We start from the raw sequence: 25,606 nt of genomic DNA on the forward strand, positions 1-25,606 counted from the left end.
AACAGACTGAGAATCAAATCCAGAACTTATTTAAGAATCTGGTTGAAAAACTACTACTGACTTCAATTGAAGGTAAATAAGAACTTTAATGATGGCTATTTGCAGACAGTAGCACTGGTGACAGCAATCACCTCACGTATAGAAAGCCATTCCCAAGCATTTCTCAAATATACTGGGTTTTTCTATCTACCTATTGATTACTTGCTCCCTATCAGAAACACATACTTGATCATACAAGTATACATACAAGATCGTACTTACTTGTATGTAAGAATCATGCAGGTATGTCAGGCAAGAACCAAGCACACAGTTAAAACATGCTGCAAAACTACTTTCTTAATGCAGAGAAGCTTTTAAGGGTTGCATTCTTGCTGATCACTGTTATGTCAGTTTTGGCTTTTTTTTTTTTTTGCTAATTTTTACCTTAATAAATTCAATGTAGTCCTCATATGTGCCTTTTGGTGGAGCATAATAGTTTCCACTAGGAGAGAAAGTGTAACGAGGATTTTCGATTATTTCAGGATTATAAAAGTCATCCAGCATTGTCAGCAGCAAACGTCTGTCCCAGTCATCTGTCACTCGACCTCCATAATTGCACTCACCAGTCAGGTAAGATATTGCTTCAAATGGAACATGCTGATATTCATTTATAAATAACTGAAACAGAAGAGAGACTTGAAATATCTTCAGAGCGACAGTATGACCTACAGAGTAAAGGCTTGAAAGCTGTAGTGCACACAAAACTGCCACTTACAGAGGATCTGTTTAATTAGCAGTATGCACATAAAAACAAAGTTCCTATTACTAAGCCACCATAGTAGGTGACAGTCAGTGATCCAGTGTTACTTATAGGACAATGAGCTCTCATATATGACAATTCAGATGTTACTACACTCATATATACTTCTTATAATCCGTAAGATTTTGGTTCATGGAGTCTTGTGAAGAACAAATGTTTGTTTTATCTCACTTGCCACGGAAGATACTGAAAATATTTATATGACTGACATTCTTTGCCTTTGTAAATTCATGGAAGTCTGATTGAAACTCTGTGAACATTAGATACAACACAAGTGTATACATATAGATTGATATGACTATTAATCTCATTCCTATGGTCCATAAAAATCAGAGATTATTAAATAAAGACAACAATAGATGATTTTACCTGCAGTTGTCTGATACTAATTCGCAGGTCTGATTCATTAAACCCATAGGGTATATTCCAACCAAGGGGCCCAAATTTTCTTCTCTCCTGAACAAGAGCATGAAAAAAACAGACTCCAAAGAGTAGCTTCTCCCATACCTTTGAGAAAAACAGAATAGAAAAGTATCCATAACTGACTTATGCGCTCATGCTGTTGAGTAATTTATACCAAGAACAAACCATCTGATCACCACTCTCCATCTCCATTACCCTTTTCCTGTCACTACAAACCCTGTGGTAAAGAATCTCTCATCTTTCTTCTATGTATGGAAGGTTTCCACACAGCCCTTTTTAAGCTAAACAGCCCCAGTTATCTCAGTCTTTCTTCACAGCAGAACTGCTTCAGCCCTCTGGTCATTTCTGTGGCCCTCCTCAGCTCCTGTTCTGGCATGCCCACATCTCTCTGCTGAGGGCACCAGGGCTGCACACAGTACTCAGGTGACGTCTTAGTGAAGGCTGGAATAGAACAGGAGAACCACCTTGCTTGACTTGCTGGTCTTTTTTTTTGGATGCAGCCCAGAATACAATTGGTTTTCTGGGCTGCAGGTTCACATTGATGGTTCATGCTGAGCTTTTCAATAGCTAGAACACCAAAGTTTTTCTCTGCAGGACTGTTCTCAATCTATTCATCATTCAGACTGAAATTCAGGTGCAAGTGCAGCACCTCGCACCTTGCCTTGTTGAACTGCATGATGTTTGCACAAGTCCATCTTTCAAGCCTGTCAATGGCCGCCTGGATGACATCCCTTCCCTCTGTGACATCAACTGCACCAACTGCAGAGTGTGCTCAGTCCATGTCACCAATGAAAATATTAAACTGTTGTTTTATATACTGTTTTTTTCTTCTATGTGAAGGGAGGCCGACTTCATCACAACACAAACATTATATTTATTTTTAAACCTAACTAGACAAACACATAAAATAGTTGTATTGTTTAATGTAAGTCCTTAAATGAATCCACTTATAGCTACAATGATTACAATACTCATCCCTAAGTAATTCCACATTTTTTTCCACTTCTTTCACAGGTAAGGAGTACCTAAGTGGTACTTAGGTAAAGAAAGAGACATGGGCACTGCAGCACTGATCCCTGATAGCAAGAAAAGGATCTGAGTGCTTAGCATCTCAATAATGATAATGCTTCTCCTTATCTACAGCCAAATCATAAATAAATAAAAAAACACAACACACACACACAAACAGTCAAGAGATCAAGGGAAAAGTACCAGCTCCTTTTCAGGGCATCCAGAGAAGAATGTTGGATCAGAAATAGGATCAGAAAGAAATGACTGAAGAAGGTTTAGTCGGAGGCCAGTAGGAGGTTCATTTGTCATCTTTACTCCATTTTGTAAAATGGTAACTGGAAACTAGAAATTAAAATATAGCAAGATTACAGTCAGAAAGTACAGAGTAGATGTTCTATTGTTCTATTATGAAAATATATTATTATGTTGCGTTTGCTGTATTAACAACTGTGAGAAGTCACATTCTAACCATCAAATGAATGCTTAAGAAAATACTCAGACAGAAATTTAAGATCTTATCTTTAACTATTATTTTAAGCCTTTATTTTAAAGTGTTTTCGTGGTATTCTGCACCCTGCTGTGTATATGCTGCAAAATTAAATTTTAGAATTTATGCGAAACAAAAATCTTATAGACAATATAAAAAATTATTAACTATACATGTTGGCAAAATGCAGTTCCATTCACTACTATGCAAAGCATCATGTATCACAATATTAAAATATTAAAAAGCAAGATTGATACTGTAATGTTTAGAAATAATTTTAAATGCCTTTTCTTGGATAAATTATCACTTCAACAGGCACTGGTTATTTTAGAGAAGTTCCACATTATCAGTTCATTCAGCGATATGAAAGCTTTGGTTAAAACTTCACCAACTTTTCCATAAATAAAGAACATCTGTCAACACACGTACCTTTGGTGAAGGGTAACTTGTAAGCCACAGTCTGAAGAATGGATGACATTTTTCACTGCTAAACTCTTCACATATTTTCTCCAGCATCGGCATCCAAGAAACAGCTAAATGACAGTTTTGTAAACAAACCCAGGCTCCTTCCTCCATCCCTTCTTGAATCATTTTTGTAGCAATAGGTCCTTGTCCTTGTCCTAATGAGATGGACTGAAATTTACTTCCAATCATCTCTTTGTCATTTGCAAATTTCAGAAGGCCTTGAACAGAAAGCATAAGATTTTAGTATTTCTTTATTAAAAAGAAGTATGTCTTGGAAAAAGAAGTTAAAAATACTTATTTAAATGTACATACAACATGAAGGTATGACTTTGAAGAAGAGCATAAGTACTTAATCATTTAAAATAGCACTCCCATTTTTAGGAAGCATAAATTCTATCAGTAAGACATAATGCACTCAAATCTACTTGCACAAAGAACAGAATAATCGCTACCTATTGAAGAGCAAATCTGCAAAGTTGTACTTAGCTTCTGTTTTCACCTTCTGTGGATACTTACTGGACATGGGATCTGCTCCTGGAGATAGCACAAATATGAGAGGGATTGTGGAATTTGAATCTGAGTAACTTTTTGTTAGATCAAAAGGTGGTGGCTCTACAAATTTCTTCCCCAGTTTCTCAGTTACAAATGTTGTTATAGCTGGACCAATCTAGTAAAGGGTTAAATAGAGACTATTAACTGAAATCAAATGGAGTATTTCACAGCATCTTTAATGTGCACTGCACTCTAAAAATTAGACTTAACTGCACTCAGCTACATTTCTGAGAAAAATGCCTAGAAAGACACATCTCTACTCTGCAGTTCTGCTGAATGTTTCCCAAATAAAGTTTCAGCTCATTTTGACATCCTGCCATCTTTCTTCTTTCCTCCCAGAGGTAATAAAAAAGCTTTTGGCACATAAAAAGTAAAATACCTCGTATGAATAAAACTGAATTATAATTCAGACTTTACCTAATGAGGAAGATGAGCGTGTTTTCCCCCTAGAATTAATTACAAATAATTACATTAATGTTTACTAATAAGCAAGTGCAATATGTACTTTAATTCCTAACACTGGTTGTTCCTAAATTACGTACAACTGTAAGTGAACTAAGGCAAGAAGCACTAACAGTCCTATTTAACTGTTGAATAAATTTCATCCCTCTTCACCTTGTAACCCTTGGTATAAAAGCACATGGTACTGGATACTCTGTATTTCTTCTTGCTAACATATTGCACAGGTGCACCAAAGAATAGACAAAACACAAATGAAAATTTGAAGAAAACTAGAATGATGAGTATACTCTGAAAAATGCAAAAGAACACCACACAGAAGATCTCAGATGATGCTTCTGATGTTTGAACTGCTCAGCTGAAAAAATAAGAATAGCATTTATTTTCTTGATAAAATACAGTGTAAAACAGATTGGTTATTTTAACAAGTATTGCAAACTATGCTACAAGGTCTACAACAGTCTACAAACTCATAATAACATTTGATTTTACCTTGTCTGGCCTTAAGCACCGAAGAATTATCATCTTCTGTAATTCATTTAATGCATTATTCAATGGTTCTGGTAACGGAAAGCTTTGTGGCTCTTTGCTATCATAAATTTTTTGCCATTCACCTATATTTTCAGTGATATTACTCCTACAGGAGAAAGCATTTACAATTACTGTAAATATCTGGAGTTTGGTTTTTGATGCTTATCAAAAGGCAGTTACACAGTGTTGGATTATGATAGACAATACAAGCCATAACTCACAATCCTCATCTACACCAGAAAGCAATCCTCCAGGTGAATGAAGATCTTTTGCAACCACGCAGTTGCAAACACACAAGACTTAACCTGAGAGCTTTTAACTTGACAGTAAGCTCTGCTTCCTCCTGCATTTAGCATTACTTCACTTTTGGGAGACTGTGGGATGACTGCATGAATTTTTCGCTTTTCTTGTTTCAGGAAAAACTCCACTCATCAACATTTCTTCTCAGCATATTAAATGTAATTTGGTCAAAATCAATTAAGTATAATTAATGTCACTTTGCTGTACCTCAGTTCTTTCAAAGCTGGGATTTCACTTGCACGACATAACTCATCCCAGCTCTTGTCTGGTAGCCAAGATGGATCTGGATTCTTGTATTTATTCTTGAGACCCACACCAGCAGTTAATAAGAACATAAATTCTTGATGTTCTATTTCATTTTTAGCCCTGTATTCCGGGGGGGGGGGGGGGGGGGAAAGAAAGGAATGGTATTCAGTTATTGTATATAATTTTCTATAAGAAAACATTGTGGGTTTTTTTTTTTTTAATTGGACATAATTTTATATAACAAAAAAGTTTTTTTTCACAAATCACACTTTACTGCCACTTAGCAATACCTTCCTGCAGCAACAGCTACTATCCACACAATCAAGAAATTGAGTGGAAAAAAACAACTGATTGAGACTACAGTAAGGATTTCAAGAAGATTTCAAGCTTATTTGCTTTTAAAAAGTGCTATAATTCCTGACTTTTAAAGCTTTCTATAAATAAATGGGTACTGGGAACACAGTAGAGCAACGGATCAGGCCAGGAAAAATTGTTCATATACAGGTATGTACACTGTAATTCACAATTTATTCACATAAAATTAAAAAAAAAAAACACACAAAAAAAATGAAACCCCCCAAAACTACCCAGAAAGACAACTAAAATTAGAAGAGAGATTACAACTGAAATCTCATGACGTATGTAGAAGAGTATGAAAGGAAGATAAGGGAAAATGGAAAACAGTTGGAAGCCTAGAAGTTCTGTAATGACACATTAATTTCTTGGTTTACACTTAAAAGCTTGGCCTCAATAGCAATGGCTGTTGAAATAATGATGCTATGTGGCATTATCCAATTTCTTCAAAATGATTACAAGATGTAGCAGTAATGAAGCCACTGCTTTAAATAAACACAGGATCACTGTTTTCCTAACATAGCCGAAGGCTACAGAAGGCTACACACTCCCCATAGCCACTCACATCTTTCACTTGGAAATTTTATGAGTATTGAAGACCCAAAACACTCATGGCATTAGTCCAAAGGCTGTTCTCAATATGCACATGAATGTTCTCTTATCAATACTTTCCACAGTAAGAAAATAATTGGTTTCTGCTATTAAAAGATGTCTAAAAATGAGCTTACATGAGAAGATTACAGCATAGCAAAAAGGAAAAGAGCAGCTTGTCCTTTTCAAACAGTGAGCGGCACACGTTGCAGTACAAGTTGTATGTGAAGTGGTCAGTCAGGTATCGAAGTCGCTTCTCCAAAATTTTTGATTTGTTACTAAAAAGAGAACAACGAAAAAATGGAGACTTCACATTTAATAACTAAAGTAAATGAATGAAGAAATCTACATCTATTCAAGGCCATGAAGGAATTGCAATGTGCCCACACACTCCACAAGGGACTTTCGTGCTGATTTCCCCCAGATTTCAATTAGACATGATGTTTTACAGCTCTCCTGAAAGTTTCAAGCAACTTCATTTGCTACAGCTAGGTGGCAGCACCCTTGTAGCATTCATAGTGAACAACTTTCCTAAAAGTAATATTCTTAAAAATACTTCAGCTCTCCTATGCACGCCTACAGTTCATTATTTGCTCAAATAGTAACTAAAAAGAGTGTTTATTTTATTGGCACATCACATTTACTTTCAAAATCCTACATTCAAGGCGGGCCAAGAGGCAAATGGTTTAAAAATAGAGGGAGTTGTTTGTAAGAGAAAGAAAACTTCATTTTACACAAGAAATAATGTACTTACCTATCATGAATAGAGTTGATGAAGAGATTAACAAACCAGCTAAGGGAGTACTGGTACATGGGATCAATGTTTGCCAAGTCTGCAATGCTGAAGAACAGCACTGAGGAATGCTCTGCAATAGGTCGATAGCCTTCTCGAGACTGAGCTATTTTCAGTTCTGTTTTCTCTGCAATCTGAACATCAACAACAGTTTCAAGATAGTGCATTTCAAAGAAAAGCTTTCAATATTCTCTTTAGAACAAAAATTATACTACGTCATAATATGATTGAAATACTTTTATATATATCAGTTTATAATATAACTTTTATGTTTCAAAATGTACAACCACAGTAAAATTAGTACAGTACACCAGTAAAATGCTTGACTTTCAATGTTGTACTGCTTGATCTGTTTATCTATAGGACAGGATGCAACAGCCAAAACAAAGGACAAACTAGAAAAATCAGCCTTGATGCATCACTTAGTATCTAATCTATCAAAATTTTCATCTCTGTAATATTAAAAAATATGGGCAATTTCAGACTGTTCATATATTTAACTTTTCTACAAATCAGCTTTACACAAAAGAACATTGAATACAAAAATGTTTTTCAAAATGTTCCCATTAGACATATCCTGAGATTACTTCTAATTGGCATAAACAAATAGAAAGGACAATATCCATTTAAAGAAATTTTGACTTCCACAAAGTCTATAGTAATTTCAAAGGCGCATGTATTTGTTTATTAGTTAGCACTTATGGACACCAGATGATATTTTGTGCACTAAGTATAACAAAAGAATCTAGGTTAGCATATTATTAATTATTAATACAAAACAATAATTATTAATAGATCATTTTTTGTTGCTGTTCTTAAAATTAGTCCCTTCCTGCACCTTGATATATTGCCTTAACTTCAGAATTTGCTGCTTTTTATTGGTGACTGAATAAACCATTGCTGGAGGCTCTTGGATGGTCCAAATTTTATTGCTCTTCACATTTCGTAAGCACAGAATTTCTCCCATGTGCTTTGTATCTAACTCACAGTTCTTCTGCTGGATGCAAATTTTATATTTCAGTTCTACATATTTTTAAGGAAATAACATTAACATTCTTTACCTGCTGTTTTTTTGTGATTTCGTTAGCCATTACTTTAGCAGAATCCAAGACTCTGATTGCTGTCTCATCTTCCAGAATATTCCCTTCAGATGACTGTAGGGTTTCTAGAATTTTCTTCTCAATTTCTTTTAGACTTTTTTTATTGGCTGCAGACTGGAGGATGAGAGCATTTCTTTCCTCTTCCAATTCTGGTCTTAGAAAGAAAAACACACACAACAGGCAGTGCTTATCATCCACTGACTATAAAGGCAGCCCATGAAGACAAAACAAAAGCCCTGTTCCCCCTATTAGTGAATATTCTCTGTAGTTTAAATGGGTTGCTACTGTTGAGAACATAGTTATAAATGAGTACAGAACTGTTTGCATAATCTCAGTTATTTGGAAATGACTGACTGAGCTTTAGCATCTTAGCATTCCACAAATGTCAGCACACCCAAGTTTTCTTTTATTATAATTCTGGTGTCTGAAAGAACAGTGAGTGATACTTGCAATAAGTTTACTCCTTGAAATACATTTTTTTGGAAAGAGATTTTGGCCCACTTGCAAAGACAGCTTTGTACAACCCAGGGACTACTACTCCATATTTCAGTGATAGTTGACACATAACCTATAATAAATTTCAGAGGTGCTCTCTACATAATTCATACAAAATTAAAATTAATTCTTCATCTATGTTTGGCAGCTCAGTCATACTGCAAATTGACAGTAATGACTTAAACTTAGAAAACTATGTGAATATTACTTAAATAATTCAAGGAATATTTCAAGAGTGAATTGCAAAAAAAAAAACCCAAACCCACAGTGGTTTTAATTTAAATTTAAAACTTTTAATTATCCCGTTGACATATATCCCACAGTAAATGTGACATAATCTGTTTGCTTTCCAGAAGTCCTAGCAAACTTTCTATAGGACAACTTAGAAAACGGACAGGGAGCAATACTTATAACATGCAGCAATACTTATAACATGCAGCATTCCTTTTGCTTGGCAATAAATTCACCTTGGAATTATGCTACTAAATACTTAAAATGACTATTTGCATTTAGAGACACATACCTCTCTTTTGCTACAACAATACCTAGCAATTGGTCTTCAAGTCCCTCTGGTGTTATCATAAAATTGAGTAAGGAAACTTTTGTAGCAAGCTCAGGCATATAATGTGGATTTCTCAGTTTCGTGGTAATAAAAAACTTGAAGTCACTGGAATACTCAATAATCGTCTCACCAAGCCTGATACAATCCATGCCTCCTAAAGTGAAAATCGGAAACATTGAGAAATCCTTCATGTCAATTGCTTACATCAAACAGACATTACTTTTGTGATTAAAAACAAGCAAATTTCTTGTCTACGACAAATTTTCTGAATAAAAAAAAAAACAAAAAAAAACAAATATGATGTCTTGCAAAGTTTTCAGAGACTTCATGGAAGTTATATTTTACTCTTCATAGACAAAACTGAGTCAGTTCAATTTCTACTGTACTCTTAGTGTGCACATCCTATACCAGATTTGCTGAGAACAATGGAATTATTCTCAAATACTATAATCTGACTACCCTTTCTATCAATTATCTCTCTGAAATAAATAAGTTCCAAAAAAAGAGTTTCTGAGCTCTAGTCTTTTTCATTTTTGTGTAAATGTGAAAACTAGAAAACCCTGTAAAGAAAAGAAAACATATCGATCAACAGCAAATTCAGAGCTACTCAGTAAATTTCAGAGAAGCACAGGAAAAATGTGCAGGCAGTGATAAACCAGAAAGAAAGAAGGAAAGTATACAACAATATTATAGATTGTAAAAATAATGTGAAGTAATGTAATTCACTTCACAGTTCAAAATTTATATTTATGTACCTTGTTTAAAAGTCTGCTTAAGCAGAAGAGGTTCAAGTGATGGGTCTAGTTCTTCTCCAACATTTTCCAGCAGAAGAGGAGTTCCAAATTGAATGCAGTTCTCCAGGGTTCTCATATAATCTGTGTCACTCATCTTAATAACATTCAGGTGGTTTTCTTTCTCGAAATTCTTGATCCATTTATTTGCTTGACCTTGAGGATCAATCATTAATGGCCTGCAACATAAAAGGCAGTTTTCTCAATTCTTGCAAAAGTTTTTTAAAATTATAAACCATCTTAAAATGTGTGTGTCAGGCTGTCAAGGAAAAAGTGACACAATTTTGATTCAGTTATATTAAAACACCACTGAAAAAAGGACAAGTGCTTTAGCACATCTTGAAAAGCAATATCAAAAATACTTCCAAGAGCTGCAAAAAATGTTCCTACTCTTTTTCACAAAATACATCGGATAGCATAGCTCTTGCAAAATCTTGTTCTGTCTTTCTGCTAGAATTAGCAGAATCATTTATTTTTAAATTCATTTTATAGAAATAAACTCTGGTAATTTTGAGTTCCTTGCTTTTGCACTTTACAAAAGAGTCAACAATTAGTTACAGTTTGAGAGGTTAGTATGTCAGTTGGTACAAGGCTGGAACTGTAGGAGCAGCAGGGCAAGATGGCTGCTTTAATTTTGTTAACAAAATTTGTAGCTCTTTGCTCTAGCTGATTTCACCCTTATGTAGGTATTTGCATACAAGTCAGGCAAGAGCAACATCACGACCTACTTTCAATGCACCACTCAGAGAATTTAGTAAGACTCAAAAAAAGGGTTTACACGCTAATCTAAATAGACTGTGAACCTACATTTAAGACTCTTAAGGGAATATAGATCACAGGAACATTACTAGAAGGCTTTATAATCTTATATTCCTGCAGAGTGCAGACATTTGCAGACAGTGAAGTCAAGCTTCCACATCATTTAATTTCAAAGATGATGTCTATTACACCGCAGTTGGAATAAAATAATTCTTAAAGGTCCTGAAACAACCTTTTGTATAGACATGTGAGATACACAATAATACCTGTAAAAGATAAAAATATGAAATCTGATAACTTCATAATTGGAAGAACCTGAAATGGACAGCAGTATCTGGACCCTGAAATTTACATAACCCGAATCATAAACATTTAAAGCATGAGAATTTCTTTGCCATATAAAACTGATAATCACAAATGCCAGTAATAGGATATCCAGGTACAAAACAGAAGAAAAACAACAAAAATTGTTTCCAAGAGCAATTCACATTCTAAAAGCTTCCAGTAACTACAAACACATATCCATCTAGTCTTAAACCTCTTAAATTTCTTAAATTTCACAGGAGTGGAATATAAAATTTCCAGATGTGCTTTCTGATATCCTGTATCCACAGAATCTACATTGCCTCTAGATATTTAGTTTTGTTTAAGTGAAATCTAGTTTGGGTTGGAAAATTAAAACTTTATTGTCACTCACCAACGTCTTGAATTCTCAACAATGACCCCATTGTCTACAGAAAACACGTCAGTTGGTAAACCAGAAATATTCCAGGATCTTATTTTTATTGGGTCACCCAGAGTACTACTCAAAGAGAAATTCTCAGAACAAGGGATATTTTTCTCCTGTTGGGAAAAAAAAAAAAAAAAAGGAATCCAGAAAAAAAAAATTGCAAAAACCCATGAACCTTTATTCCCTGTTTTATTACATCTGTTATTAAATGACACTGATTCAAATTGACAGAGTGCATTTCCTTCTAGCAAATTGAGTTAGGATCAAGTATAACAGAACTCTGAAAAAACTGACATCACATTTTGAATATTTAAATATGTTTCCTCGCTGAGTATTTTCTCTTTGTCTCTCTCCCTCTCTCCCCTAATTTTATGAGAGCCATGTCTAGTTTTCTGTATGTTCTAAATATATTTCCTTTAATACATAAAAAGTTATTACAACATAACACCTTGAAGAACTCAGAGCAAGTAGAAAATCATCTAATGACCATATCTTCCATTGATTCAGTGCAGATTTCCAATTTGTTGCAGTTTAATATAATGTCAAAAATCAGTGACATGATTCACAAGTCACTGATTTATAAATTATAGCATCAGTATACATATTTTGGAACTGTCCGCTTGCAGGCAGCAAAACCAACAATGAAATTACTACAGAAATACATATCAAACTACATAGAACTGCACTTTAAAGTTAATTCTTCCATTCAAAGGAAAAACAGAGAAAATTCTGAGATTATATTTAAGTAATAATAAAGCCTCACAAAGTCAATGATGTGCTCTCAATTTTGTGTATGTTACATCAAACCTGAAGTAAACTCACTGATTTAATGAAGTCCAAATTTGCATAATACTGGCCCAGTAGAATTTATCTCACTAATCTTAATGAGTTTCATTAGGCTAGTAACAAATAAACGAGAAGTGATTTTAAGCTTTGGCCCACATTATGAGGCTTTTTGCAATAGCCTGGAAGAAAAACACAAAACACACAAAATCAAAGATAACATCCTAACCTTACATATCCTGCTCCAATCTTTGGTACATTCCTGGCGAAATCCTGCAGTAAAAGCTCCCAGATAAGCTATTACTCCTGCTGATATCAGAACATCTCCTGTCAAATTATCATACATGTCTTGAAGATCATTTGCAGCATTATTCCACCTACAAGAAACAGAAGTTGCAGATTATCATGGCAACTTCATATCTATATTTATGACACTGATGACCAAATCAACATTTTTGTTGCTGTTATATTGTATACATCTCTCTCTCTACATATATATACTGATACATTGGATTATATGTTAAGCTGTCGTTTCATCTCAATTTGAAGATTTCCTCTACAACTCTCCAAACATTGCTGCCCATATTCATACATTACAGACAAGTCTCAGATAACCGAAGTTCTAATTCCGTCTCTACAACAGAGATTATATCTTTAATCTGACCTTGACTTCTCTCCACCAAGGCCTCCAATCAACTTCTCTGCTCGTTCAAGCTTTTTAGCACACAGATCAACCTGGAATTCTAAACGAGCCTTTTCTTCAGTTTTCTCACTAAAAGTTTTTTCCAAAGCAGTCAAACGACTTTCAACTGCTGCAAGTTCATCTCTCTTCTGATTCAAGAGTGTCAATGTTTCAGCTAAGGACTGCTGTGCCTCTCTTAAACGATCTTTCTTGGGTGCAACCACCTACTCAATTACAAAAATACACAAGAGTTTAACGCATATTTTTGCATATTTATTATTAAATAACAATGTTAAAGGTGAACATAGCAATCAAGGGAAAGATCTCATAGCACCATGGGAGTAGGATCAAAAACATACCTTTGCAACCCTGTCATACACCTCCATTGCCATAATCCATTTACATAAACCCTCTGCTGCTGAGGAAGCTTTAGCCACTTTCGGCGGATCAAACTCTGGATTAGTCAGGTATTCAGCCCGAATCTTCTGCATGACAGCTGCCTGGATGACAAGTGCATTATAGGCCATTAAAGTTTTCACATGGCAAAGGTTAGCTGCTGACACTTCAAATTACACTGATTGACTTCTCTATACTCTGATATAGTCAAGGACGACTTAGTATTAATTGTCGTAGAAAACACATTTGTTTCTGTTGATTTTCCTGTCACTCTGTGATCTTTCACATTCTCATCCTGATCCTTTCCTTATCCTTTCTAATTGCACAGTTTCTATGTCATCCATGTGGTAGTTACCTAAGTACTAAAAGCATTACAATCGTAAGCCTTTAAATTACGTTGTTCCTTGATGCAAAACCTGCTGATTTCATTATTTATTATCATTTCTCAACACAACTGTTGGGGTTCAGCATAAAAATGTATTTCTTCTGACTTACAGCAAGATCTGAATGAACTACATTGCTTGTGCCTACTTTTTGGAACAAGTTTTACGAAGGACAAACATATTCAATTTGTCAAACTGCAAGAATCTTGCTCTCTTTCTTTGGGGGAGCCGGTCAGATTTTAAAGTTTCGTATCTTCTGGGTTTATTGTGTATTTTCCATTATACTTATGAAAATATTGCCATTTTTTCAGCATGCATTCAATCAAAAATAACACGATTAGAAAAAAAAACATTATGAAGAGAACCAATGTGGACAGTTATTTAAAGTGAAAATATTTGCAATGCTGGAGTAATTGACTTAAAAAAACTAACACAAAAAAAGGCATGGAAATGTTGGACATAGAGCAAACGTTCATCATCTCCCCAAAAACAAGCAAAAACTAAACCCAAAGCAACGTACTTCTAATGAGGCTAAGAGGATCATGTTTTATCAACAAAAGGAGATAGTTCCTCATACCACTTAAAAGAGACTTCTGGACCGCTCTCTGAAAAGAACTGGTGGCACCAAGAATTTATATAGTCTTAAAGGAACAAGAGAATTCATGAAAAAATGATTAAAAAGCTACTAAACACACAAAAGCTATTAAACACAAAAACTATACCTAACTTAGGATATCCTTCATTTGAACTGCACGAGAATAACATTTGCAGAAAATATCATACACAATGTTCCTATTCTTTCCAAGGCAGCTGCTTCTGGCCATTTTTGGGCATAGGTTAATGGGTAAGACCATTATTTACTCTGACAGTCTTTATTTTTAGTTTTTCTTGAGATAATACTTACAAATTGTGAAAATAGAAACATTTGTACACAGAGGCATATTTAATTCAGATAGAAAACAAGCTGTATAGAAGCCTTAGAAAATCCCAAACAGGATTTAAAATATTTTTGAAATGCCACCTACAAGGGACAACCAAAAGAAGTTTGACTCATTTGCTATGACCACATTCATCTCATGGGGGAAATTCTTTACGGAGAGAGTGGTGAGGTGCTGGAACAGGCTGCCCAGGGATGTTGTGGATGCCCCGTCCCTGGAGGTGTTCAAGGCTAGATTGGATGGGGCCCTGGGCAGTCTCGTCTAGCATTAGGTGGAATGGTTGGTGGCCCTGCGTGTGGCAGGGGGGTTGGAGATTCATGATCCTTGAGGTCCCTTCCAACCCTGGCAATTCTGTGATTCTGTGAGATATCCCATAATCTTAAAAGAATGCTGGTCATGCTTCATGCTTAGTTGACAACCTTGGGGCAAATGTAGCCTCTTATATATTATTTTCTAATTTATTATTTTTTTTCCCCAGAAGGAGACATCTGTATTCTTACAACTAGTGAAAAACAAGACAAAAACCTTACTGGAATATTGTCTTTGTCATACTCCTTCAAATCCTTTAAGAAATTCATGTCACCAAGGAGTTTCTTGCTTGGACCCCAGTAATCCAAAATCTACAAAACACAGTAGGAAATAACTACAAATTTTCAAACAAACACACAAAAAAAAATTTATAAACCTCTTCAAATTAACTCATATACATTTAAAACTGATGATAATGTACCTCAATGACACAGCAATGAAAGGGGGGAAAAAGTCTGTCAGGATAAATATTTCCCATCAAATCATATCTAAAACCAACCAGTGACTAGGGAAGAATTATATATTTTCTGTGTGTCAAGCAAATTAAATGAGCTCTCTTTGCAGGTTCCAGAATTCCAAATTGTGTGTGTTAGTCACTGAAAATGTCTGAGGTGTAGTTTTCAATGAAACAATGTATGTAGTCAATATTTGACTACTGGTCCTCAGGTTACCCTACTTATTGAGAAAGTGCTCTGTGTTGTGAAGAACACCAATTATAGTTTTATTTGAAACTAATCTGTCATACTACCTTGCCTCCAATCCCTGACGGATTTGGAATTTTTTCAGGTTTTACGTCTTTCATGACACAGACAGCAGCCATGACAAGTTTGACACCAGATGGAGGATTCTTCATTGATTTAACAATTGATATATCAGAAGGCTAAAATAAAAACCACAATTTTAAAAAAATATGATATTTATTATGATTCTCACTGCTAAGATAAATGATCTAACAGAAAAAAAAAAAAGAAAATTATAACATCATTGTCAATTAATATAATTATAGAGAACTTTTAGAAGGGATTATACAGCATTAGCAAGACAAGTAAAAAATATCCATGAATTTATCCCACACAGCTGTAATAAAGATGAAATAAATGCCAGTAACTGTAAAGTAACAGTTAAATTATATTTTTCAAAATCCAGGTTAGAATATTTTTAATACACTTTCATAAATGTCACCTTAAGCATCTCATATACTTCACAAATCCTACAAAGTAATTCCTCCATGAAAAATACTGCTTTCAGATGATGTTTAAGTCTTGATAAGCAGAAAAAATTTACTTTAAGATCCAGATAATTCCTAGCCATATGCATATGCTATCTGACACATTATTGGTCAATAATAACTTAGCTGAAAGAGAAAATCCAGCTGATAATACTGCTGTTAACTTCAGGCTTTGGATATCTACATTCCAGGTGCACTTTCTTGCAAATGAAAAAAATAAACACATTTATAAATGCCCAACCTCCTGCTTTGTATTATGAGTATGTGAAATAGAAATCTACCCAACTATGGCTGTTCTAGGTAATGTATCTCCTTTGCCAAAGCCCAGGAAATGTAGTACGTTTCAAACCCTTTTATCTCAGTGTATTCTTTCCCAAATAAATATAAGAGCTTCATCATAATAAATAACTTCCAAATGTTGAAGTCTAGGTTAACTTGCCTTTAAAGTGTCAAGAGCTTCAAGTGCAGCCTCCAGGGCTGGGATTGCTTCTGCCAGATCACTCTCACATTCATTTTTCAGAGCCTGAGCTTCTTCAGCTTTTTTCGTTGCAATTTCTTCATCTACTTTTACAATTTTCCTTTTTTGTTCCACTTCTGCAGATTCTATTTCTATAGTCTAAAGAAAAAGATATGGGGTGAGCTTCCTTTTGAACAGTGAATAATGACACAAGCTGAGATTACCTAGTACAGCAGTTATTGAATACTCTGATATTCACTGTTTTTCAGTATTTCAATATTTTCATTTATTTTCAATTTATGTTGAGGGAACAATTTGTTTCTTAGTATAATGCAGCATTATTCTAGAACTTTAACAGTAAGTACACTGCATGGAATCAGACTGCTGTCAATAAAAGCTGAAGTACATCTGATGTTCAGGAAACAACAGAAGTTTGTGCATTCAAAACAAGGTTTTACAGTAAGTTTTCATAGCTTTGGTCTGTAATACTGTAATACTGACTACAGAAATTTATTTTGTTTTCAGCTACTAGTCAACTCTTCATCCAAGTACTCTCTCTTTAGTTCTTCTCAAGTAGCATCTAGTTTTCCTAGAGGCCACCGATGCATATGCACATTCTTACAATAAAAAGACAATGCCATATAGAACTACCTTCATCATATTTGCGTTATCCACTTTAGCCTCTTCCAATTTGGGCTGCAACTGAACTAGTTCTTGCTTCATCTCACCAACCTATACACATGCAAAAGAATCACAATTCTCAATTGCAAAGCATAATTTCCAACAATTTATATAAGATACAGTTTTTATGTTATGACTATTGATATAAGGAAATAACACTCGTTTTCAAAATATAACACTTCAGAGGCTGTTGTATTTATCTCATGTGTATAATCTCTAATTTTAAGAGTTGTATTCACATATAGCCAACTATTTAGTAAAGGGAAACTATGACTGCTATGCTTAGAGGCCTTTGGATAGCTGCATCTGTAGAAACACAAAAGCAGAAAAAATTTCTTATATCAATATATTTCAATATCAATATCTTACTGATTGTGCAGAATTTTCAAACAATTTGCTTGAAATTAAATCATGCAAGTTATTTGGTGTAATAGAAAAGAAATGCAATACAAAACTGTATGGATCACTTCTCTCTGCAGAAATACAGGGTTCTGCATCATTAGAATAATTGTTTTCTTTTTTAAAATAGAAACATATTTTGCTCACACAGACACAAACTAGAATGCAAATCATTTTTTTTTATTTTAACCACATTTGGAGCTAGAACATTAAGGCCGTTCTTTATTTTAAGAATTTCAATCTATTTCTAAGTCTCTGTACATTTAAAGATCTGAAGGAGGGTTTTTTACTTATCTCTAACAAGACCTGTTTCTACCAACCATTCTGTATTTTCAGTTCCAATTCCGCCCATCTCACCTGTGATTCAGCAAAAGCTAGCTGATCTAGCCCATTCACATATTTCTTCTTGGCTTTCATTACAGAGTCTCGTTTCTGAGTCAGAAGTTTCCGAAAGGCAGCAATAAGTTCAAGATAAGAAGTAGGAGTAACATAGTTATGGCGTTTCAGACTTTGAAAGAACCTATTACAAGTAAAGAACACTTTTAATCTTTTTATTTTTCTTTTCACCTTAACTATTAGTAGAAAAGATGTGTAAATAGATTGTTTGACAAATAAGAGAATTAAACAGTGTCTATATTTTTCTATAATATTTTTTAGCCAGACAACTTATACATTAATTTATAAGACGGAAACGAGTAGCAATGAAACTCAGACACCTACTAGCTGGTTGTTTCTTACCCTTAGTAAAACAATTTTGAATTCTGTTGTTCACTTTACTCTTTTCAACAGCATAATCTTGTGCCTTTTAATATTTCTATAAATTAACATGTTGTTTTTAAAAGAAACAGACTGACCTTGAAGAAAGTGACAAAACTGAAGTATGAAAGTATTTACAGATGGCCACAACCTCCTGACGCTCACTGTCCGTGAGTTGCAGTGTTTCTAAGAACTTATTAGCCACACGCTCAAGGGCATCTTCAGGCCATGGCTGAGAAAGAAATGAGGAGAGTAGAACGTGTAAGATTTAGCTGTTAGCAGTCTTCAAAGTTTAAGAAAGATTTCTTCTTTATTTGATACACCAGTATGAGACACACTAGTCGCAGCTACGTCTCAAGAGCAATGAACCGATATAAGGAACGCATCAGGCACGGTCACTACCCACACAGTCTGTCCTAATGAATCCTGGATGATGTTCTAGTTAAAACTGCATATTACCCAAAGATTTCTGCATCTGTCGTCCTTCGGCAGATAAATTAATTGACTTCAGCACCAGGCCAACCCACAGACCTAATTGTATTCAAATTGATAATGACATTGCGTTTACATCAAGGACTATTAGTTACAATAGTTTTCTAACTTCTATTCTTAAAATCTTTCAACAGAACACATATTTGCTAGTCATTGCCATGATGCTTTTTAGCAGACTGGAGTAATTAGAACCATTTTAGAATCTAGCCCTTCAAAATATACACCTTATGCAATCAAATGACAAATTATTATCACCATGCTGAGATCAATCACTAATTGGAAACATAAAATCTGTAGCAACAAAGTCTGAATTTGACTCATGAAGAAATGCTGAGATTTTATATTAAAGAGCTTCCAAAAATGGCCAAAAAAGCCCATGCTATTTCAAAATTTTGAAAAAACAGAGTAATACTACAGTGAATACAAAAGGAAATACATCATGCAAATATAGAGATTATTAAAAAACAGACATAGTTTGTTGGGGAAAAAAACAAATACTTTCACATACCTGGAACCAATCAATAGTACAGCAGTTGATAAGTGAGGGAAACTGTCTCAGACGATTGCGGAAAGCATCTCCAATTGGGCTGAATGCTACTACAATATGGAGATTTTCTTTGCAGCAGTTCACAAAAAATGCAAATAAGGCCAAGGGACTGAGTTCTTCATGTTTACTTCCAGCTTGAGCTACTGCACGAACACCCTTGAGAATAATATATATAAATATACTTTGTACATATAATTATTCATTAAGTACTTCTGTATTTAACAACACTGTTATTGACAGCATCACCATTACACAAAGATCTTTTATTAATAAATGAAAAATAAAATAAAACAACACAAACAGAACAAGTAGTAAATACTAGTTAAGAATAAGTAAATGAGTGAATATTAATATTTATGAATATGTAAATATGAGTAAATAGTACATTATTTATCTGTGACCGTGACAAATCATTCTAGAAAGGATCACTTGCTGCTTTGAACTGAGAATATGTCAGAACAAAAACTAAAAATACAACGTGAGTTCTAGAAGGATAAGACATATTTGTTTGAGATAGATGGTTAAGATGCATTTGGAAAATCAAAATTTAAAATCTGCTGTCATGAAATTACAAGCCAAAGTCTTCTGCTGATAAATACATAAAAACAAGTTTAATTATAATCAATCTTTCGTCACTCAAAGACATTTAGAACATATGAACAGATGAGGCAAACTACTACACTCGTTATAGAAAAGCTACTACCACTAAAGCAAATGTCTACATTCTTCTCCTGCACAGTATAATGTAAAACCTAACTATGGCCTCAGCATATCTGTGAATAAACAAAGTTTCCTATGTGCACAACTTAATGCCTTTGCATGCAGAGTGTGAGGTCAGAATTAAAGCTTGCAGTAGGCATAAGCTACTCCAGTTTACTGATAACTGGCTGATTCTGCTAAAAGTCTCAACAAACTTCAAATTTAAGTGAACATGATCAGAAGCCATTTTGATTTAAGGCATACTTCACAGCGAACTGACAAAACGGAGTTGACATTTAAGAGAATTAAAAGATACCTCAATGATCTCTTGCTTTTCATCTGCTGCAAAAAGATTGGGTACCTCCCCAGTGTTGAGGAGACTATCAATGTCTTCTAAAAAACTTTCTTCTTTAATTTGTGCATCTGTGATTATAAACACAGTTTTCAAGCCCTTTACACCTGCATTCTTCAGGAGGTTCTGAAAATGCACAACAGTTAAAATATTGTAAACTTCAAAACATTATTCATCAAAATTAAATCAAGATGCAAAGAGGTTATTAATACTAACTTTCAGATCTTCTCTCCACTCATTTGTGCCATAGGTTTTGGAAATCTCTGGTTGAAAAACACACATTTTTGCCATGAACGCTGCTAGACGAGTCAAAGACTGACGTCCACTTCCTCCCATGCCAATCAACAAAGCATTACCTCCTGACTGCTTCAGGATACGGCTTATACGAGACAAATGTTCCAACACATACCTAAATTTGAGATGGACTGATTACCAAAATGGTAGAAACACACATACGTTTGTGCACCAATGAATCTGTTAAACATGTACAGAATTACCATCTCCAAATTAAATTGCTGAAGGCATTCGAAGGAGCAGAAAGGTAGTAGCATGCACCACAGAGCAGTAAAATAAAAATGTCTTTTATGTGAAGTTGAAAAGGGAACAGCATATTCAGAAAGCAGGAGCTACACATTACTTAGAGTCCTACCTAACGTGAAAACATAATTTATTTTGGAATTATGCAGCAAAACCTATAGGAGACTTTGCACAAGGCACAGGGTTCTTAAGTTGAGGAGTAATAAAATTGAAAAAGGTTAAAGTCTTTCAAAGCAGACAAACTCTGCTATTTGTCTAAACAACCAAAACAGTCCAGAGTCAAATCAGGATGTTATCCTTTAAGGCCACAGTCAAACATGCTCTCCCAGCTGCCCCTCCAAAACATAACAGGGATATTGCTTCTACACTCAGGAAGAGGCCTTTCCTAAGGCCACCAGCCCTTCACACTACCCGTACATTTGTATAAACAGGTTTGTCAAAATGACCTAAATTACATAAACTAACTGTAATCACCTTCACAAATCATCTATTACAGTGCCAAAGAGGCAGTAAACTCTAGAAATAAGGAGGAGGATGGAGCTGTGTCCTCCTAACCTGCCTCAGTTGTAGCTCAGCCTAATCATAAGCTAGGGAAATCACAGCAGCCTGCAGAGCCTAAAATGTCACAAGGTGAGTATGCATGCCTCAAGTGGAGAGTGTTTGTGCTGCATCATAACACAGCACTGTCACAGCCTGTCTGCTCTATCTCACTTTGTACCTCAACCCTAGAATCTTTGTCTTTCATTGAATGAAAGTCCAATGAAAGTACAAATGGGTAAACTGACATCCATCTTCACTGGTAACAGAGGCTCAGCAGAAGTCCAGCACCAAACAGATTTATTGCTTCTGCAACAACTGAAGAATACACTCAAAGAGGCCCTCTGGAGAAAAACTTATTATTTACTTTCTGATAGAAAAAAGCAAATGGCTAGGAGAAAGAAAATGGCTCGTTTTCATCCAAAAAAAGCACGCCACCAGGAACACTTGTGTGGACATGTGAAGGGGATGATATATGTATAAAAAATAGGCCTGCAAAATTGGATAAACTGAATGATCAACTACTGCATAGAGCTCTTTGAACTATAATACATGTTGTAGGCACCTGAAAACCACAAGGTTCATTCTCGTTTTGTGGACTTGATTATATTCATCCAGACACTGCTCCACAACATCACCAAACAGCTGAATACTTGGAATTTCAACATAAAGTCTTTCATCTTCCTCAAGTTCTGGATTAACATAGTCACCAAAAAACAAACTTCTCATGTTTTCTTCTGTTACCTATGGTGAATACGCAACAAATTATCAGGTCATGTTTAATGTCAGTATTTATCAGTTGGAAAAAAAGAGCGTCTAGACAAATACTCAAGACAGCAAAGCAGGCATTCCAATATTTTAACTCACTAAAGCCCCCCTCATAATTTTCTGGTTTTTTAAAAAAAATATATATATATATATAATATTTTTTCTTTCCCTACACAGTCATCTCGTGAGTATGAACATCTAATCACAACAAATTTATAAAATGTATGCTTAGCAAATTTCAACGTGTGAAATGGACAACTATGGCCACAAAGTTATTTCTTCTTAAGAGCAATGAAATGGTAGAGGAATTAAAAAAAAAACCGAAATCAAGAAATACTTTATAACATGACTTATACAATATCTAAAATACTAAAATGTCATTACAATTAAAGAAAGCAGTCTACCACAGTAGTTAGTCACAGGCTAGATTTAAAAAGGGAATGCCTCTTTACCCAGTAAGTTAGACCTCTGGAAGTCTATTCATAATATTTCTACTTGTAGGTATTGTACCATGTGCATATCAAGCTACATCTGTAGTAGGTATTGTTTACAAATCATGTCTTGTTGTTTTCCTGTACTCTGCCATTGTCCAATGATTCAGTATGTGCTACTACATCTCCAGGAAAATATGTCACAGATTTATTATTATTATTATTTTTTTTAAGTTGTTCTACTTACCTACCAATTAATTGGATGCTTTATTTCTTAGATCTGAATAAAAGACTACACTTGGTAGAAGAATTCTCCTAGTACATAAATACTTCGGCTTTTTTTTGGATAAGCTCAAAACAAGTTGTATTCAATTTTTACTTGAATTTCTGATACACAAATTGTTTAAGAGAAAACTAAGCTCACCCATATTTTAAGTGAAATATGGTTTTGAAAAAAGTTTACATACAACAGTCAAACTCTTTCAAACATTTTAACTTTTTTTTTCCTGAAGAATTCATTTCCAAACTCAATTCCAATTTTCAACCACATTTAACCTAAATTTTACTTGCAATTGAGAAACTTTCTAGTCCCAAGTTTATAACAAAGCAATGATTTTGCAACAGATTAACGACATACTCACAGGTGTGTTTCCTTGTCTCAGATGTGCAAAAACTGAATCAAATGCTTCTTTGAAATGTTCTTTCACGATATCTTTCATTAAATTGAACAACCATGCTCTGTCACTGTCTTCCACTAGACGGTCATAGAAGACACGAAATACCTCATGCACAAACAGACGAATCATTGTCTGTTTGCTTTCAACTGAACTTCTCTTAATGAGCAAGCAGCCATGGATAACACGTGAGAAGTCACGCAGATTGAATGTATAATGAGACTTGGCTGGTGTGGGCAGTAGATTTTTGATGGCTTTCTTATACATCTAAAGACAATAAAAACAAAATCAACAAGATATTAACACTGGCTTAAAAGATATTATTATATCTTTTAAAAGATCTTCCAAAATTGTATTTTTCCAAGGAAAACAGCTCACAACTTTAAGAAATGCTAGTAATATCTGAAGATCTCAAAGTCCTGTGAGTACATCAGGTTCTTCTCACACAGGCTGGAACATCCACATACTATTAACTGAAGTTTGCAAGTGGTGTAAGTAATTGGAACTCGTGTAAATAAATCATACCTGGTCATTCCTGGTCATAGGACCAGGAATACTATTCATATGTCCTGAGTTCAAGTGAAGGAATGAATGATACATAATGCTATTTTCCTAGGTTTTCAGTTTGAGTTTGTTTGTATACCTAGAAATTATTCAAAAATTGTAAAATTCCATAAAAATGCTGAAGGAATAGTAAGAATCACAAGACACTCTTCTTAATATGTTTTACTGTAATTCGAAACACATCAGCTGTCACTGACTTATTGTATGATGGAAATACTGTCATTTGTCGTTACATGGAACATCAGCAGACCACTGTTCCACGCTAAGTACATACACAGATCTGTATGTACTTACATGTGAAGAAAATTATCAAACATAAAATGTCTAAAAAAAAAAAAAAAATTGAACAGAAAAGCAAAAATCAAGTTTTACAGTCTTACTATGTGCACAGTACTGAGCAGAGATTTGTTTTGCCTGTTGTCCCACATCCAAAGCTCAATTCTTCCACTATATTTTAAACCTAGGAGCCAGAAGTTATTGCTTACTGGGATGCAAAATCATGCTGGAATAGATTCTCTATCTAGCAGGCATATATATAAGAGTCTGACAGTATAAACACACTTTGATGCAGTCTGATGAGAAAAAGCTGCACAACAGCATTAAAAGACAATGCTCTAAAATCAGTCTAAGATTCTTAAGTGAATATTTTAAATAGCATATGCAGTTAAATTCATTCAGACTGCAGTATATAGTAGCTGCATTGAGCTGCTACTATTATTTTCTTCTTAAAGAAGCAAAAGTTTTTTGCAAATCCCTTCCTTTTTTATAAGAACAAACAGAACCTATGAAAAGATTTCTAGTGGCAGCAGTTAGTCAGCTTCATCATTCACGTTAATATATTCATCTGACACAGATTCTTAAATACCAGCTCTGCAACTCCTTAGAATAAGGTGGATTCAGACCTGAATACATACTTGGGTGCAGGCAGTACTGAAAAAGTGTGACAAGTGCCTCAGTTCTGCAGCAGAAGAAAAAGCCACCTGCTAATAATCCCCAACTCATGTCTCCTGTGCAAGTTCAGCCATTTTATTTTATGGAGATTACTCAATTTTTTTCAGAATTCCTCATTGGTCAAATCTGAGCTACCTAAATGCATCCCTTCAATGATGAATACTTATGTTAGCCTAACTCTTGCTACTGATTTCTGATATGTAAAATGCCATCAAAGCTACACTTTGACTTTATGCCTGTAGCTCAATGCTTCTTTGCAAAGATGTCACAAATTGCCATTCCTTTTTTTGCGTGTGTGGTACATTGCAAACATGATACTTGCAAAAAATCTGCAACAAGAAATTTCACAAAACACTTAGAAGTTGCATACAGTTGTGTCTGATGACTTCAGTTTCAGAAGCTTTTGTGAAGCCTTCTGTCATATTAGAGTCAGATTCTACAAAGCTGCACGTCTACATTAGCTTCCTAATTCTGCTGTGAGTGTCTGTAATTAGCATAAGAACTGGGAGAAGAAAGAAGAAATCACCTCTCAGTTCTCTATCTTAGTCGTTCAAAGAAGGAATTTTTTTTAAGTATTGCAACAGATGTTTTCAT

General features: G+C 34.7%; 1 protein-coding gene across 8 annotated transcripts in view; it reads right to left on the minus strand.

Annotated features, from left to right (window-relative positions):
- Positions 1–25,606, minus strand: part of DNAH12 (dynein axonemal heavy chain 12) — a 63,234-nt gene that overhangs the window by 4,818 nt on the left and 32,810 nt on the right. For 4 of the 8 annotated variants that reach the window (XM_031608092.2, XM_090148175.1, XM_031608100.2 and 1 more), the window contains 27 exons: positions 23,465–23,764; positions 22,190–22,368; positions 20,767–20,959; positions 20,515–20,676; positions 19,461–19,655; positions 18,559–18,692; positions 18,062–18,224; positions 17,276–17,356; positions 16,607–16,783; positions 15,688–15,819; positions 15,161–15,250; positions 13,273–13,413; positions 12,896–13,137; positions 12,461–12,608; positions 11,416–11,561; positions 9,924–10,138; positions 9,130–9,322; positions 8,073–8,265; positions 6,973–7,145; positions 6,356–6,496; positions 5,235–5,393; positions 4,689–4,833; positions 3,702–3,852; positions 3,150–3,403; positions 2,435–2,575; positions 1,169–1,306; positions 424–657 (listed from right to left, as the gene is read on the minus strand). In XM_031608092.2, coding sequence (XP_031463952.2) covers positions 424–657; positions 1,169–1,306; positions 2,435–2,575; positions 3,150–3,403; positions 3,702–3,852; positions 4,689–4,833; positions 5,235–5,393; positions 6,356–6,496; positions 6,973–7,145; positions 8,073–8,265; positions 9,130–9,322; positions 9,924–10,138; positions 11,416–11,561; positions 12,461–12,608; positions 12,896–13,137; positions 13,273–13,413; positions 15,161–15,250; positions 15,688–15,819; positions 16,607–16,783; positions 17,276–17,356; positions 18,062–18,224; positions 18,559–18,692; positions 19,461–19,655; positions 20,515–20,676; positions 20,767–20,959; positions 22,190–22,368; positions 23,465–23,764 — 4,620 coding nt within the window. Of the gene's footprint in view, positions 1–423; positions 658–1,168; positions 1,307–2,434; positions 2,576–3,149; positions 3,404–3,701; positions 3,853–4,154; positions 4,184–4,688; positions 4,834–5,234; positions 5,394–6,355; positions 6,497–6,972; positions 7,146–8,072; positions 8,266–9,129; positions 9,323–9,923; positions 10,139–11,415; positions 11,562–12,460; positions 12,609–12,895; positions 13,138–13,272; positions 13,414–15,160; positions 15,251–15,687; positions 15,820–16,606; positions 16,784–17,275; positions 17,357–18,061; positions 18,225–18,558; positions 18,693–19,460; positions 19,656–20,514; positions 20,677–20,766; positions 20,960–22,189; positions 22,369–23,464; positions 23,765–25,606 lie in introns of those variants that run through there. The other 4 variants (XM_031608109.2, XM_090148177.1, XM_090148178.1 and 1 more) reach the window with 3 other exon arrangements.

Source organism: Phasianus colchicus, chromosome 11, assembly GCF_987193195.1.
Source record: "Phasianus colchicus chromosome 11, bPhaCol1.hap1.1, whole genome shotgun sequence".
Classification (NCBI taxonomy): Eukaryota; Metazoa; Chordata; class Aves; order Galliformes; family Phasianidae; genus Phasianus; species Phasianus colchicus.